The sequence below is a fragment of the Lutjanus erythropterus genome, chromosome 23, assembly GCF_056507025.1.
Source record: "Lutjanus erythropterus isolate fLutEry1 chromosome 23, fLutEry1.hap2, whole genome shotgun sequence".
Classification (NCBI taxonomy): Eukaryota; Metazoa; Chordata; class Actinopteri; order Lutjaniformes; family Lutjanidae; genus Lutjanus; species Lutjanus erythropterus.
The window spans coordinates 827760-845368 of NC_139339.1; the positions used below are offsets into that span (position 1 = coordinate 827760).

General features: G+C 38.2%; 1 protein-coding gene and 1 pseudogene across 2 annotated transcripts; both read left to right on the forward strand.

Moving 5' to 3' along the window:
- Positions 1–1556: 1556 nt before the first annotated feature.
- Positions 1557–3484, forward strand: LOC146305127 (cell adhesion molecule CEACAM20-like; annotated as a pseudogene). Its single transcript, XR_014769053.1, has 4 exons — positions 1557–1823; positions 2166–2201; positions 2895–3155; positions 3235–3484. The product of XR_014769053.1 is annotated as a cell adhesion molecule CEACAM20-like (transcript).
- Positions 3485–11529: 8045 nt separating this feature from the next.
- On the forward strand, positions 11530–17135 carry LOC146305128 (uncharacterized). The gene is made up of 2 exons (XM_084712075.1): positions 11530–11657; positions 14245–17135. Exons 1-2 carry the CDS (start codon positions 11577–11579, stop codon positions 15181–15183), a joined length of 1020 nt encoding a protein of 339 aa, XP_084568201.1. The 5' UTR covers positions 11530–11576; the 3' UTR covers positions 15184–17135.
- Positions 17136–17609: the final 474 nt, after the last annotated feature.

Here is a 17609-nt window from a genome sequence, read left to right on the forward strand (position 1 = left end):
ACATTTATCTCAAAGTACCATGTGATGTGATGTACCATGTGAGCACTGAACTCCAGAGTTGTTAGATTGAGCTCCTTCTTATTTAACTGATGCAGGAGTGTAGAAATAGTTTTGGGACTTTTGTGATCATTTGGGAAACTTTTTCAAACTCATGATCAGATGAAGGAAAAGATCAGACTGTTCTGGACATTTAACTCAAGATAAAACTGAAAGGAACCATTCACGATATTGAGTAATACTTTTACTTTTGATTCTTGAGTGCTGGTTGATTTCCCTGAAATCTCCTTTAACCACTGACAGTAAACATGAGCTGTGACAAGCTTCTTATGTTCAGTTACTATGAATGTATATAGAAGAGTTTTCTTCTTTATGGTTCAACAGAATAACAAGACATCCTATATTCAACATGACATGTCCCACAAGTCAATGCACCAGTTATCAGAAGTTACTGTGTGAGTGAGAGATGAAGTGATTCAATCATAAGTCATGTTGACTCTCTCACTAAGAATTGTTTCACAGTTTTAAACCAGCAGATGTCAGCAGAGGGATGTGTGTGACTTGACTTGACTTGACTTGACTTGACTTGGTGTGTCTGTGTGTCGTCACAGCGCCCTCTACTGGTGGTTCTTGTCCCAATATCGTTCCTGTAAGCCCACATTTAATGAAGTCATTTAGAGGAGGTGGGGTGGGTCCATGTAAAGACAAACATATTTAAAATATTTAAAATTCTCAAATCAAAGTTATATTTTTCTATAATTACAGTGAATAAATGAAAGTGTTTTTAATCAGAGACTTTCTTGGCTCTCTTCCACTTGTTTCCTCCTTCCTCTGTGGAGGGTCGGAGCTCCTCAGTCTTACAGACAGACTGAGGAGCTCAGAGTAGATCCATTGCTCCTTCATGTCAAAAGGAACCAGCTGAGGTGAAACATCTGTCTCCTGGACGTCTCCCTGTGGAGGTTTTCCAGATATGTCCAGCTGGATGGAGACTCTGTGGAGGACCCAGAACATGGAGACATTATATAAGTAATGTAGTGTGTTGATACCTCAGGATCCTCCAGGAGGAGCTGGAAGCTGTTGTTCAGGAGAACATGCATCAGTTCCACTTAGAACCATTTCCACCTCAGTTTGATTAGTTTTTCCTCCCTCATCACTGTGTGTCATCGTACTTTATTTAAAACTCTCAGGACTAAACAGAGACGCTGGATGTTTCTTATTTTTCAGTAAAATCCCAGATGGTCAAAGTGAAATTGGTCTCACATTGATGATTACAGGTCAGATATGAACCACTGTTCAGTTACAGTGGACAGTCTTTACTGACCCCTGCAGGACATCTGTGTCACTGCAACAAAAACAGGAAGGTTTTAATTAAACATTTTAAAAAGAGAAAGTCTTCATCACACTAACATGTGGAGAGATTCTCCACTGTGGAACATTACATCCTTGTTTCTAATGAATCTGCATCTTAGTGACCTCAGATTCACAGTCAGGACGTCTGATACACTAAAATATATCATCGAAACATCTTATAATGATCACATCTGTTCAAGTCAAAGATCTCAGACTGAAGCTTCATTTCTCTCAAATTTTGTTCACAGATTTGTTCAAATCAAACAGTGTACAGACATTTACTTCATCTTGAGTCAGTCGTGCAAAGAAGTAAAAACAGACGACCTGTTTCTTTTTAACTGCAGGACAGAAAAAAAACACACACAGGCACTACAGTCACCAACAAAGAAGAAGGAAGTGTGTTAAACTGGACTGACTGAACAAGTGTGAGCTCACATCACCCAGAGGTACGATGGGACACACGTCTCTGCTGCTCTGTAAGTACAATCTTCTGTCAAAATGTTAATCATTTATTGATATTATCAGCAGTTTTTGCATCACTTTAGAGGAAGTAACTCTAAAAGTCAGACTCAGACAGAAAAGTCAGAGAATTAAACACAAATGAGAATAAATGAAACATCTGTGGACAACAGGCAGCAGAGAACACAGAACCAACAACATATTTCATATTTGTGTTTTTTCTTCATTAAATCTGAGCATTAATTAAATGTTAGAAGATTCTCGAAACCTTCCAGGTTCAGTGCAGCTCAAAGTTTCTGAGTTCTGTGTCTGATCTGTTTGTTGAATCTCAAACTAACCTGAGTCTCATTTGTCTTCAGTGTTCATGTTGCTGCTTTGCCTCACGACTGATGGAGGTGAGTGAACGTCTCCTCTGACAGTCACACACTGTTAGGATGAGGATTTATACAAACTACTGACACTAAAGTACTGCAGGTTTTAAACAGTTCTTCTTTAATAAGGAAAATACTTCAACACAAAAACACCACAAACACATTCAGCTCAAGACTTAAAGTTCAGATCAGGATCACATTTGATCAGAGCCTTCAGTTATCAGTTAGAAGAGAAATTAATCACTTCATAAATCTGTTCTTTAATACATTTTTTATTTTCATTAATGTATAAAAGATCCTGAAAAAACTTAAAATAACAGATATAATCACTGATGTACACCTGCCAGAATCAATAGTCATGGAAATAACTGCACCTCATTTGATATTGTTTTGTCTAGTGGAGCCATTTGTTGAATAAAGAAACTTAAGCCTTGACTTAAAATGTAAAAAGACAAAAAAAAAAAAAAAAAAAACTAAAAAGAATGTGTTATGTATGTTATAAATTATTAATGATTAATCATTTGTTAGCATTTTCAACTACTGGTTCAGGAAAATGCACAAAATTTACAACCCTAGTTTGGACGGTGACATCAATGATTACTAAAGTATATTTCTAACACCAGTTCAGATACTGATGTTCAACAAACTGAGGCTTTGATCAGTTCAGTCTTTTAATATGAAGCTTTTATTGTGACACAAACTGATCATTTCCTGCAGCTCGTCTCACTGTGAGTCCCAGCAGCTCTCAGATGTTTAAAAGAGCGTCTGTCTCTCTGAGCTGTGAGGAGGACGACAGCTCTGCTGGATGGACACTGAGGAGGAACACGAGCAGAGAAACCAGGACTCAGTGTGACGACTGGGGACGATCAGCTGGTTCTTCATGTAACATCAGCTACATCTCCACATGGGACAGTGGAGTTTACTGGTGTGAGTCCAGAGAGGGAGCGAGCAGTAACAGCATCAACATCACAGTCACTGGTAAGATGAGACTGTGGAGTCAGTATTGATGAAGCTGTGTGTAAATGGATGAAATGCTGTAGTTTGTCTCTGTGTTGAGGTGGATCAGTGGTCCTGCAGAGTCCTGTCCTCCCTGTGATGGAGGGACATGATGTCACTCTGAGCTGTAAAACAAAGACGCCTCGCTCCGACCTCAGCGCTGCTTTCTATAAAGATGGCGTCCTCATCAGGACTGAGCCTACAGGTCACATGACCATCCAGCATGTTTCCAGGTCTGATGAAGGCCTCTACAAGTGTAACAGCAGCAGTGATGGAGAGTCTCCACCCAGCTGGATCTCTGTCACAGGTGAGGAGGTCAAACTGGATTCTCTAATAACTGACCTCGTTCTGTTTCTAACAGCAGTGATCATTTATAATGTGACAACATTTTATAAAAACAGTTAGTCGTCTGTTCTGACAGATTATTATGATGTAATACGATGTACAACGTTTGAAATTTTGACTACTGAAATAGGAGCAGTGTCCTGGTCTTTCACTCAGGAGACCAGAGTTCATGTCCCATGTTAAACCAAAAGTCAAATGTGCCTTTAAGTTACTTAAAGGGACAGTTCACCCTAAAAACAAAAATATACATGAATATTTTTCCCCTGGTCTGTTTTGTTTTGGAGTCACCTACAGAGTCTTGGAGATTTCAGCTGTAGAGACGTCTGACTTCTCTCCAATATAATGAAACTAAATGACTCTCAACAAGGTTTGTGTTTTATCTTGAGTGACAGGCTCATGATTTCTGGAAAGAGAGACTGCTGGAGCTCCACAAGCTGAGTGTCATCTAGTCCCATTATATATTGAAGAGAAGGCAGACGTCTCTACAGCTGAAATCTCCAAAACTCTGTGAGTCACTGCAAAACTATTTAGATGCAACACAACAACACAGCGCCATGCAGCGTAATGTAACACAGTACAACATGGTACAGAACAAGTAACGCAGAGCAACATAACATCATGGAACAAAGTTATTTAACACAAAACACAAACTTTTCTAAAGATGACTAAGTAGTTTTGTTGCCTAAAACTGACTGAACATTAATCTCATCTTAACACAACATGACTCACATAATCCACCTGAGGTCAGAACACTGGTTCTCTGCAACAGTCACATGTTGTTCTAGGAGGAACAGAACAGAACAAACAGGAGCAACTTCAGGTTGATTAATTACTTTCTGAAGAGTGGAATAATACAATAAATCATTTATTTTTATTTCTCTGCTTTAAGTGAAATTTTTTAATTCATTTTAGAGAAATCAACCACAACCAGTCCTCCATCAACCACTCCTACATCTGATTCCTCCTCCTCCTCTTCCTCAGTTCCCACTACTTCTGATTCCTCCTCTACTCTTATTCCCGTTGAGTTGTCTACTGTTCTACCTGTCTGTGTTCTGGTTCTACTGTTTCTACTGCTTCTACTGGTTCTACTGGTGAGACGATGTGTCCACAGGAAACCTAAAGGTGAGACAGACTCAGACACACAAAAAAGACAAAGACATAAATTATTTTTCACATTTTATTTCCCACCATGTGCTGCGTTCACTGTTGCTCTGAACATTTCAGTCCTGCAAATATTGATTCAAGTTTCTGTTCATTTTGGTTCATTCCAGCTGCAGAGGAAGATGCTGGGGGTGATGACATCACAGATGACATCACATACAGTGATGTCAAAATATCAAGTCACCGACAGCAGCCAATCAGACGGAGCAGAGGTAATGATGTTTTATTGATCCTGTTTCTCAGGAGACATTCAGGGACACTGACTGTGTCTTCTTGTTCTTATATTTTTGTGAGGACCAATTTGAGTTATAATATTTATTATTTTTAATGACAATAAAACTAAAGTCAGTGTCTTTTAGATGATACAGTTTCTGATTTTATCTGATGATAAAGTGTGATGTCTTTACATGTGATAGTGTGAGGTTTGTTCTCTGCAGTGAATCTGTGAACAGAAACTAACAGGTCTGTGGTCGTCCAGTTTCCTGTCTCTGGTCCTGCACATGTTCCACTGCACGACTCTTAATAAGACAAAGAAATTTATTAACACTATTATTGATCTGTTTGTTTCATTTGATTCTGTCTGTCCTCAGCTAGTTATTGATCACAGGTCGGTGCAGTAAGAGACTCTGGAGACAGATAGCTGATTGTTGAGTCTCAGGTCGTCAGATGTGGACGGTTGGAGGTCCTCAGTCTTTACTGCACCTTTAAATAATCTGAATACATGTTTTGTTCTGCAGAGAGTGAACCAGCTGCAGTTTACTCTGCAGTGAGAAGAACAGAGGACGTCAGTTATGGACAAATAGTCATCAAAGACTCCAAATCAAACAGGATGAGAGGTATTATTATTATTATCAGAAGCAATGCTAGTAGTATTTTTTTTTTTGTTTTGTTGTTGCCAGTTCAAATTCCCCTCTACATATTGTCTGTGTCACTGCCAAATCCTAGGTTGAAATATGCTAATGAGGGACAGGTTCAGGTTGGGTTCGGACAGAATTTTTGGGCATTTTCAGGCTCAACTTTTCAGGCCTGATTTAAGTCCTACCCTGGGGCAGGGCAGAGAGGTGGAGCAGGCAGAGACACTCTGATGGATGGGCAGGAGGACGATGAGACATGTGGGTCTGATCTGGAGGAAAACCAGACAGATGGACATCGTCATGCGTGACTGACTGGGCAGGAAGGACACTCTGTTCTATGTTGAGTCTGAACATTCAGTGTTTAAAAAGAAAACTAAGATTAGGAATATTTATCTGACGTCAAAGTAAGATTTGATCTATGATATAAAAGAGGAGACAGACTTAAGTTATGAAATCAATCATGTTGTAATTTCTTTATCTCTCTGCACATGAAACCACAGCTTCCTCTTGTTGTTTCCAGTGAACACTGGTCTGATGCTGGTGTGGTTTCTCACTACACTGTGGTCAGCGTTAGCTGATGGCAACGTGTCTGTTCTGTACCGAGCGATGAAGAGTGTCAGCTTGTTTTATTAGAAATTTTGTGGTCTTTTGTGGTCGTCTAGTTTCCTCTTTCAGATTAACATCCTGCAGCTGAAATTTTCCACTCCACTTTATTCACAGAAGAGGTGTTAAGAAGAAAAAACAATTCTAGAAAAACATGAGAAGTTATTTCTACAGCAGCAGTATTAATATTCTTCTTTATATTACATGTGTTGCAGTACTACTAGTAGTACTAACACTGGCAGTATTGCTACCAGTACTGGTATCAGTTGTAGTACTTGCAGTAACTTGTGTGTGTTTTGTTCTGCAGAGAGTGAACCAGCTGCAGTTTACTCTGCAGTGAGAAAAACAGAAGACGTCAGTTATGGACAAATTGTCATCAGACCAAACAGGACAAGAGGTACGGCTGCAGTCTGGAGTGAGACAGACCACCTGTTTCCATCTGCTAACAGTCTTTATGCTAAGCTAAGCTAAGCTAACAACATCCTGACTCCAGCTGAGTACTTCACAGACACGAGATTTATATCTCACTGTCAGAAAGAGAAAGAAGGGGAGAGTTTGTGTGTATCACTCAGTCATACCAAAATCAAGACATAACTTCTCAATATCTGGAAAAAAAAAAAGTTAAAAAAAAAAAAAAAATCTTTTAAAAGAGCCTTAAAGGAGACCTATTATGCTTTGCTTGATTTGCTGACATATATATTATGTTAAAATGTTGGATGTTCCTATTAAACGTGGCCAAAGCGGCAAATAATGAAGTTCACATATGTTTAAATAATCTTTGTGAGCAAAACACTCAGGTTTCAGACTGACATAAATCCAACATTTTTTTTTTTCATTTAACAACTTGACACAACCAGCTGTCCACTCCAGACACAGTGTCCAACACGTCCACTCACTCTCACAGCCGTCATTGGACTGTTCTGCTTCAGTATGTCTCACAGTCTCTGATGTCCTGCTGCTGCTCACCTCTCTGTGATTTACAGACTTTCTGATGGACAGGTGTCTTTACTTATCGCTAATGTAGCTAGCTGCTACTGCTGGTTAGCCTGCTGTCCCCTCATGTTTGAGCTCACAGACGGGCAGAGACAGCTGCATGGAGCTAACTAGCCATTAGCAGTTTAAGTAGCTAACCGCTAAAAAACTCCATAAATTACCCAAAGTTGAGGCAGAACAGCCGGAGGACATCAAAGAGAAAAACAGAAAATATTTCATCCATAAATTAGAATCCAGTGGCACCAAAATCTCTCCCAAAATCAGTGATTTAAGTTGTAAAGTTGTATGATTGTGTTCAGTAATCATTCCTCAGAAACACAGCAGCTACCTTTGTTCTTTTTCCCACCTTATCCTTGTCTCATTTGTGATCTGATAAACTGTTTTACTGCTCAGAAGTACTGGGTGTGTAGTTGTGAATAGTCAGACCAATCTCTGAGCTAACTAGCCAGCTAGCAGCTAAAGTAGCATCTAATAACATGTAAACCAGTCTGACAGTCAGAAAACTCTGTAGTGTAAACTGCTGAAAGTTGAGGCAGAGCAGCCGGAGGACATCAGAGAGAAAACCAGAAAATGCTCTGAAATATCATCCAATCAGTGACAGAATCAGAGGCTCTTTAGTTGTGGATAAGAGTTCAGGACAGTTTAGGATCCTCAGCAGGCTGCAGAGAAGTTGACCAATCAGAGGGACGTGGGCTTTGAGGGAGGGGGGCCTTAAAGAAACAGGATATAAAATAGCTTGATTCAAACAGGGTGAAAAGAGGAGCTGCATAAAGGACCAGTACAAGATATATAAAGATGTTTCTGAACTGTTGATGCTGCAAAGCTTCTCTCATGAAACCTCAGAATGAAAATATAGAGCTGGAAATGAGAAAAACAGGTTTCAAGTCCTCAAACCTGTGACTCGAGTCTGTCTCAAGTTAAGTCATGTGACTTGAGTCTCCCACCTCTGCTGACACGTGACACGTTTATCACCATGGAAACAGAAGATACATGACATGACTATCACTAACGTAATAAAATAATTGTTAATAATTGTATATTATCATGCTAAAGTTAGCATCATGCTAATATACGAGCCCTGTAGTCTGAGGAGTAAAAGTGGTCAGACTCTGATGATGATGTGAACTGAGAAGACTTTGAATCACATTTCAACAAAAACACACAAAACATGAAGCTAATAATGAAGATTAAATGACCAAATACTGAACTCAGATTTCTACATGAATACAAATCTAAATATAAATTTACAAAAGATCCAAGAAATCATTTGATCTGAAAATGAGATTTTCTGAGGTTTTATTACTTTATATATGTTTTTCTCATGTGGTTTGTTTGTGTGTTCAGAGTCTCCAGCAGAGCCAGAGGTCGTCTACTCTTCACTGAGGTCCACCTTCACACCTTCACACCAGTCCAACCACTGATGTCCAGCTGGTCTCTAACTGGTCCCCACAGACCCTCACACCACAGGACTTTCATTTAATTTATTTATTTATTTTTTTTAATGTTTAAGCTAAATTAGACTAAATTAGATATGAAATGAGAAAACTAAAACTAAACATTATATAAATTATTAAAATAGTCAGATTTTTCTGCCCTATGAGTGTTTCATATGCTGTTATTTATATTATATTTATGTGGGTTTTTGGACTCAGATTGGTCAATAAACTTTGGTCTCATTCTTGTTTTTCTCATGTGGTTCTGTTTGTTTCACACGTGTCAGATGGAAAATTTGACTTCTTCTGGTTTGGTTGTGGCAAACCGACCAACACCTCCCTTTAACACAGATAAAGAGCAAACAAACTAAACCTCAACCACAGACTATAAACTGCATGAACATCATTCAGCTTCAGTACAGAGTCTGAAGAGTTTTGATTCTTTAGTCAACTGACAGGATTCAGTCTGTAAAGTTAAGAAGAAGATGCTTTCTGATCTGTTTGTTAACGTTGTGAAACAGTCAGTTTGGTTAAATTGAGTAAAAAAATCATATTTGGGGTTAAAAGTTCATGCTAAGTGTTGACAGGAGTGTCCACCGGTGCAGCCGCGCTGTGACTGAAGGAAAGAAACAACTTAAAGGTAGAATCAGTAGAATTTGTCCAACCTGTTCATAAATGCACTAGAAAGATTGTTTTTGTTTGTTAAAACAGCAACATGATGAGAAAAATGAGGAACTGTAGGCAGAGGACTGCAGAGTCTGTGTTTATACAAGTCTGAATATTATTTTTTAGGAAATGTTGCATATTATGACTTTAACTGAAGGATTTAATGAGAAACTTACAATAAGACACAAATGATTAAGACATTTTTTCTAACTCAGTAACTCTCTCTGATTTGTCCAGGAAGTCTGGTGATACTGTGTTTATTTTCTCCATTATATCACAAAGATGATCTCCTGCTTTCTGTGACGTCCTGAGAGGTCAGGAGCTTTGGGTGGATCCAGGTGGATCCAGGTGAGTGCAGGTGGGTCCAGGTGGATCCAGGTGGGTGCAGGAAATGAAGACAGTCAGGCTTTGGTCTCCAACTTAAATTCAGTGTGTTGAGTCTTTTCATAACAGGACAAGTTATTCTCAGAAGACAAAAAAAAACCAGAACAGGGATTTAAATCAACCTGCTCACTGCAGGTTTCACTGCAGCAGTCAGCTGATACGGTTCAGCTGCTGCCTGTGGGTTTTGTAGTCCTTTAATGGATGGTTGTAGTCCTTGCCGCAGCCATCAGGAGGGGATGTATCTCCCCTCTATGACACCACCTGTCATGACATCACTAACCCTCTGCTCCACCTCAGTGTTCAGACTGCTCTGCCACCTGGTGGTGTTCTGTCCACACTGCGTCTTCTCTGTCCTCATGATGTCCACAGGCCCACAGGTATCACTGTGGGAAGAACTGAAAAGACAGAGGTGACAGTACAAACATATTGATTAGATATTGATTATATCTCTCTCTGTGTTGTTGTGTCTGAGGTAAATGCACAAACATGGATCTTTAACAAAAATTAAATTCAATTCTTACACCAAACAATAATTAACGAGCTCAGCAGTGCCTCAGTCCTGAACACATCAGCTCTACCTTGAGTGTAATATTGATTAATTGACCCTTCACTAAGCCCCGCCTTCCTCAGTTAATGTTGCCAAGCCTGCCAAGCTTTCCATTCTCACACAGCATTTCTGTAGAAATGACAGACAGCTGTGAGTGTTGATTGATTGATTGATTGATTGATTGATTGATTGATTGATTGATTGATTATTAGTTTTTTTCATCTGTAATCATCTTAAATCTGTAACTGTAACGGAATACAGTTACGTTTTGTTTCCTGTAATCCCATTACATGTAATCTGTCACTCCTCAAGCCTGTCCACATATTTGGGCCTAATCTTCAAGTGACAATATTGGAACTGGATTAATTAATCAATTAATCTTTTGGAGTCATTTGTTTAGGGGGAAAAGTCAAATTCTCTGATTCCTTAAATATGAATATTTTCTGGCTGCTCTGACAGTAAAGTGAATATTTGTGAGTTGTAGACAAAACTTTTGTTCTTTCTTTTCTTCTATAATCTGAAAAATACATGCATTGAGGGAAAAGAATATAAAGGATGTTTCTTTCCTCATACAATTGATCCAACATTAAAAAGATGACTGCGCCCCCTGCTGTACAAATGATGTAACAGGCACTAAATGATACGAAAGCGACAAAAGGAGAAGCAGCTCCACACATACAGATGAATATTGTCACATAAAAGTGGGGTTTATTTCAGTAATTTTAGAATTAATTTAAATATTCTGAGCTTCTTAATTAAGATGTACATATAAGAAAATATGATGTTATTCCTGTACTAGGATATAATAAAAACACTGATTCTGTAGTAATGAATTCATAAATAATATATTTTCATTTTATAACAGTTTCTGCCAGTTATTCAATTTTAACATTATTGTAATAAAAACCCAAAATAACATAAACTAAACTGCTAAGAAGTTTTAATAAGAAATATTGTGACACCAAGAAAGTTGAATAATTATAATATATTATAATTTAATAAAATATAATTATTCACTTAATTTATCCAGTAAACCAGGTGGCCTCATAATTCAGATGATATTCATGAAAACTGCTTTTTGTACATTTTAAGATTTGTCATTTATTTTTATGAATGCCTCAGTTTGATTATAGATTTTAAAAAACACTGATTGGTTCAACCGTAAAGAAAACTAAAACAGTACATTAAAAAAAAGTTTTAACTTTTTTTTTTAGAATATATTAACAAATGTACACGAAAACTACAAATACAGTAATTCAACTCATTTTTGTGTTGTTTCGATGTGCTTGGTGGTGATGTAGCTTGTAATGGTGCAATAAAGTTTTGGTTTAAAAAAACACAATGAAGAAACAACGCGTACAAATCTCGCGAGACTTTTCTTCTCGTGGTCCCCTCCAGACACACGATCCCAGTTTTGATGAGGAGACGCTCAGACGAGGAACGTCGACCACCATCTTGTGTGACTTCAGGACGACAGACGATGAGTTCTCCACAAGAGGTGACGTTAAAGCTCTTTGTGTGTTTGTTCGTGTCGGCCGACATTAATGCTCTTTATGTTATTCTGGCTCGGAGTGACGTTTGCTGTTGTGTCGAGTTCTGCCTGCTCGAGCCTGCAGGCAGCTCGCGGGAGCGCGCACGACAAGTTAAACCTGGGAGACATTATGATGATCTCTATGGCAACGTGCTGGTTAAAAGAAATAGATAATCTTCTTCGTTGGTGTCCATCAGTGAAGAGCTCTGCTACAGTCCGTCTGCACGTTCCGTGGTTCAACAAAACCTGCTGGAGTCTCACAGGAAAACTGTTCCCTCCCCGTCTGCTGTGATCCAGGTCTCCTGAAGTCCCAACATGCCAAGTTGACTTAAAAATGTTATTTCCACCATGTTTTTATCCTGAATCTTCACTGTTGGAGCCACGTTCACCTGTCTGAACTGTGTGTGTGTGTGTGTGTGTGTGTGTGTGTGTGTGTGTGTGTGTGCAAACAGCATGTCGGGACTTCAGGAAACTTGGATTACACCAGACGAGCAGTATGGAGACATTTTATCTTTCAGTTGTTGTTTTACATTTGAATTATATCTTAGAGTTTCGACCACCATTAAAATCTTAACAAATAATTCCACCGACTAGTGTTTCTTATGTCGACAAGCGAGGGTTTTAGATCTGCCAACAACAACAGGGCTCTGCAGCATTTCTGCATAAAGTTAACTGGAATTTACCTGGACTTTGGTACCGGTACCCAACAATACCTTTTTCTGGCGCTTTACTCTCTTTGTAATAAGAGAAATGTTGTTTCAGTTGTAAAAATAGAAGCCCAGACTTCTTAGTTTCAACCCTGTTATTTATTCCTGGTATTTTGTTAGTTATTTGTTAGATTATTTTACACACCACATCCCTCATCCCTCCCTCTCTCGTCTCAAACACAACGGGCCGACGCTGTTGTTTATGTCGCAGAGGAAAGCTGTGATTTCCTTCCTGTTACATTCTTGTCGTTGTTTCCTGCTGTGCTCACATACTGTAATATTTCCTGTTAATATTCTGCAATTCATGAATATTAGTTTCATACTAAAGTTTCAGACACACAAATAAATCTTGAACGCTGTTGTGTGCTAAATATGATGTTGGTGAGGAGTTTCAGACGCAGCCAGTGGCTGAGCGCTGGCTGATGCTAGTCATCACATTAAAAAGCTCAGTTATCTTCAGCTCAGTTTTGTTGTCCATGAAGAGTTAGGCGACACTTCTTCTTCTTCACTGACTGCAGGTGTGCTAATGTTAGCTGCAGCTGTTTTGGGGGTTTTAGCTTTCAGGCTATGAAAAAAACATGCAGGTGCATTCTCTGTAGTCTTCAGTTGAACTGTATTTTGTGTTATTTTGTGTCAGCTTTGCATTTTCACATTACAAACATTGCAGTGAGTGTTTTCTGAGTCAAGTTTTGCCCTGACTCACTCAGTCCACTCTGTCACTGATGCTGCTCACTTTAACATCACTTGTTCTCTTCTTCTTTTTCTAATTTTATACTCTATTACTCACCCAGATGTGACGCTTTGTGTACCCGCCACCATGGGGAATAATAAGATCTGTTATTGTTATTCTTACCATCATTATTATAATATAGCAGTGACGTGGAAACAGAGTTCATGCTAGATAATATTTTAATGACCAATATGGCAGTTAATGTTTCAGGATAGAGCAACTGTTGGACATATCTTGTCTTGGTTCATATTCCCACTGTTTCAGCAATCACCAACTCTGCTGAGGTCAAGATAAACTCTTAATTCTTGCCACTAGATGTGAAAGTATCAGGAGAGGAGCGAGGGGGAGGTCAGACATTAGGTGCACAGATGCAAGCAGACACACACTTAAAATGTGGCTTGTTTCAAGTCATTTAACCACTGTTCCTACGGTGGCAAGTTCATGTACATTAGTCAGCTATAATCAAGAACATGATTGCGTTAGACTCACTTTGTGAATAGTACATAATACATTATATTGGGAATATATTTCAGCAGTCAGTCCATATGAGCAGTCTCTCCCTCTACTTGTCTGTCTGATGTGACTGCCAGTCACAAATCTGGAAAAATACGTTTTTCACCTCTCAGACTGCACTCAGCAGCAGTTTCATCCTACAGTCTCTGTCATCACTGAGGAACTTTTCAATTTAAAAAATATCTTTCAATAATATATTAGAAACTTTTTTGATTCTGTGCCTGAGAAGTAATGCTCAGCAGAGAGACATCACAAAACAATGTAACAGAAAATCAAAAGTAAGACTTGTTTTTTGTTTTTCATGTTCATTCAGTTACCTGTTTCAAGACGAAAATGAGAAAACATTCATTTTTTTCAAGCCTGCAAAGACTGAAAAGAACTTCATTCTAATCTGTTGTACCATTTCTTGGATTGAATGAAATAACTGAATTAAGATGGTAAAGGGACCCAACTGCAGTAACTTAATGACTCTTAAATGGCAGCTTGCTTTCTAAATGCTGTCCGTTTGTTTTGTTAAGTTGCAATAGAAACCAGAGATAACAACACTTTATCTTCACTGCACTTTACTTATATCCTCTCTCTGTATCTCTGTCTGTTGCAATAGGAGAAGAGAGCCGCAACAAGTCCCAGGTCTCACCGCTGTCAACACTGTGAGAAGGAATTCTCTACATCACATCGACTTAAGACTCATCAGAGAGTTCACACAGGAGAGAAACCATACAGCTGTGAGCAATGTGGGAAAACATTTTCATGTTCAAGTAACTACAGAACCCACCAGCGTACTCATAGTGGAGAGAGACCCTTCACCTGTGACCAGTGTGGTAAAGCATTCTCTCAGTCAAGTCACCTTAGGAAGCACCAACTCAATCACACTGGAGAGAAGCCATACCACTGTGACCAATGTGGGAAAAGTTTCCCCTTGCTAGAACGTTTAAGAATTCACAAACGCATTCACACTGGAGAAAAACCATACCACTGCAGATATTGTGAGAAATCCTTCAGTTCTTCAACAAGTCGTAGAGGACATGAAAAGATCCATACTGGACTGAAACCATACAGCTGTGAGGAGTGTGGGAAGAGATTCACACATCTACGTAATTATACTTCACACAGAAACATCCACACTAGAGAAAAAATCTACCCTTGTCAACTGTGTGGGAAAGTTTTTAATTGTTCTAGTGCATTTCAGTATCACATACATATCCATACTGGAGAGAAGCCATACAAATGCAAATACTGTGAGAAAACATTTTCAACCCCAACAACACGCTCAAGACATGAGCGAGTCCACACTGGAGAAAAACCATATAGCTGTGCACAATGTGGGAAGAGCTTCAGTTATTCATCTTCTTACCGCAAACACAAGCTTTTCCATGCTGGACTCAAACCACACCAGTGCCAACAGTGTGACAAATGTTTCTATACAGCATCTGAACTGTCACAGCATCAACGTGTCCACACAGGATACAAACCATACTGGTGTGACAAATGTAAGATAAACTTCACCTGGACATCTCAGCTGAAGAGACACAAGTGTGACTAAAAACACTTTTCTATATTCAACACAAGTGTTGTCATTAAAAGACCTTGACCATTTTGTGACAAACTTTTTACTTTAATTTTAATTTGAGTTTAATACTGTATTGAGTATTGGTTGATACCAAGCTGGATGCAGTAGTCATATTTATTTATATGTTGATTTAATATATTTTTAATGTGTCTAATCGAGTGAGAGATATATGTAATCCCTGAGTCTGGTTCTTCATTGTGACACATCAGAAAAAAAGTTTTATCTATGTATTCATTTATTCATTTATTTATTTATTTATTTGAAAAGGGATGAGGTACATTAAGCAATATGTGAGCAAATGTAAATGCACCTGATTTAGTGAAAGGCTAGATTTCATCTGCAGTTCCCTTGCCAGGTGTTGTTCAGAACTTAAATGCGTTTGTTGCGTCATTTGACTCTTCTTCTGCATGAAGTGAAGCGATTGCGAGCCACTTACTTAAGTCAGAATGATCAAGTTATAATTATGAGCTGTGGAAAATATACAAAATATATTGCAGCAAAAATTTGTTGTTTGTTGCTGCAAACAAAGCAGGAGAGGAAGTATGCTTACCGATCGACTAAATGCGGTCTTAATGCTGCCGTTTATTCTAACATGAAAACTGTACATTAAACAATAAAACTCCATCCAGCAGATTTAAACATGATGAAGTCTGTCTGACACTGTCCTATGATGACAGAGAGGTGGACATCACTGAAGTTTTTGACCAAACCAACGTAAAATGAGTGGAACTGATTTAAGACTGTCTGTGATAAATGATGATGAATTTTCTAATCAGTGATCTGAGCTGCAAAATCACCGAGACAAAACAGAAAACAGTAAAAAGTATTCAAAGTGTCTGTAGTTGCTTAATCATTATTTTACTGTGTGGATTATAAACCATGTCAATTTAAAGTGTTAATATGATCTGGAGCAAACGGGGAAATGACTCTGCATCACCAAACGGAGGTTACCATGACAATGTGATGCAGACAGTTTGTGCTGCTGTTACATTACATTATATTACATTTTTACATTATATGGATTCGTTCGGTGATATTACAAACATACAGCTCAACAACTTTTCATTTTTAACGTCTTCCCTCAGTTTAAAAGTTATATCGCTCATAAACAACTTTGTTAGGACAATAATTAGTTAAAGAACGGCACTTTTTACAGACGATTTAATCATAAACTCTGAACATAACCTGCTCCAGACCAGGTTATGAGTTTAGCATCAGTTACCATGGTGATCTAGCAGGTTAAAAGAGAGCTGCTTTCGTGACACTGAAAATCCTGGATTTAGACTCAACATGTCTCACTAACACATTAATCTCACTTCGTAGTTACACCCCTCAGCTGCACCTCAGCTCTGTTTGTGGCAGATTAAGAGAAAACACAGATAAAGGAGAAGAAGCTAAACCGTGCATCATTTTATAACCACGTGTTGTATTTGATGAGCTTTTCCCAGCTCAGCAGATTATACTTGTACTGGCAGTGGGAAAGGAATCAAATGCCTGTTTTAGTGGTATTATCCATGTTTTTAAATATCTGCATATACACACTCATTATATTGTAAAATCAGTATTGGGGGACTTAAATTGGTAAATGATCAACTTTGTTTTTGTGTTTAAAATCAAGTATATCGTAACATTTGTATGTTTGGCGTCCAGCTGAATAGTTTTTATTGTTGTTGACTAATCAGTCTGTATATTACACTGCCATACTGCTTGCATTAATTTTTTTAGCTTCTTGTTTTGTTTTTACAGTCATCCATGCATCAACTCAGAAAAACATGATTAGAAAAGAAAATTGTATCGTCTCGTTAAAGTAATTTGGCTGGTTTAACGTTAGTAACGTATTTCATTGTAACAGGTTTGTTTTACCAGGAATATCAACGCCTTACACAGTTTCCCAAAACATTAATAAACTAATGTCAGAAATTCCAGATATGTGTATTTTTTTTAGATTTGCTGGAAATTTTCTGTATGCCCCTGTGATTTAAAACCATAGTATTTGTACACATTATCACACCAACTGTGTGAAAAAAAACATGAGTCGTCGAGTTAACATTCAGCTTGAATGCTGTGAAAATACCAGGGTTGGGAGGATTACTTAAAAAATTAATTCCAATACAGGTACTGATTACCTGTATAAAAATGTAGTCTGTAGCATAATCCACAATACTAAACTAATGTAACTTGATTACTTTCTGCTACTGTTGGATTACCTCCATATAAAACATGGTGAAATTGTTTAAGATAGTGGTTTTAGGACTCCAACAAATGATAATTTTCATCACTGATTAGTCACAGTTATTTTCTCAATTAATTGATTAGATGTTCAGTCCATGGAATTGTGAAAAAATGTTGATCAAAGTCCAAGATGACGTCCTCAAATGTCTTGTTTTGTCCACAACTCC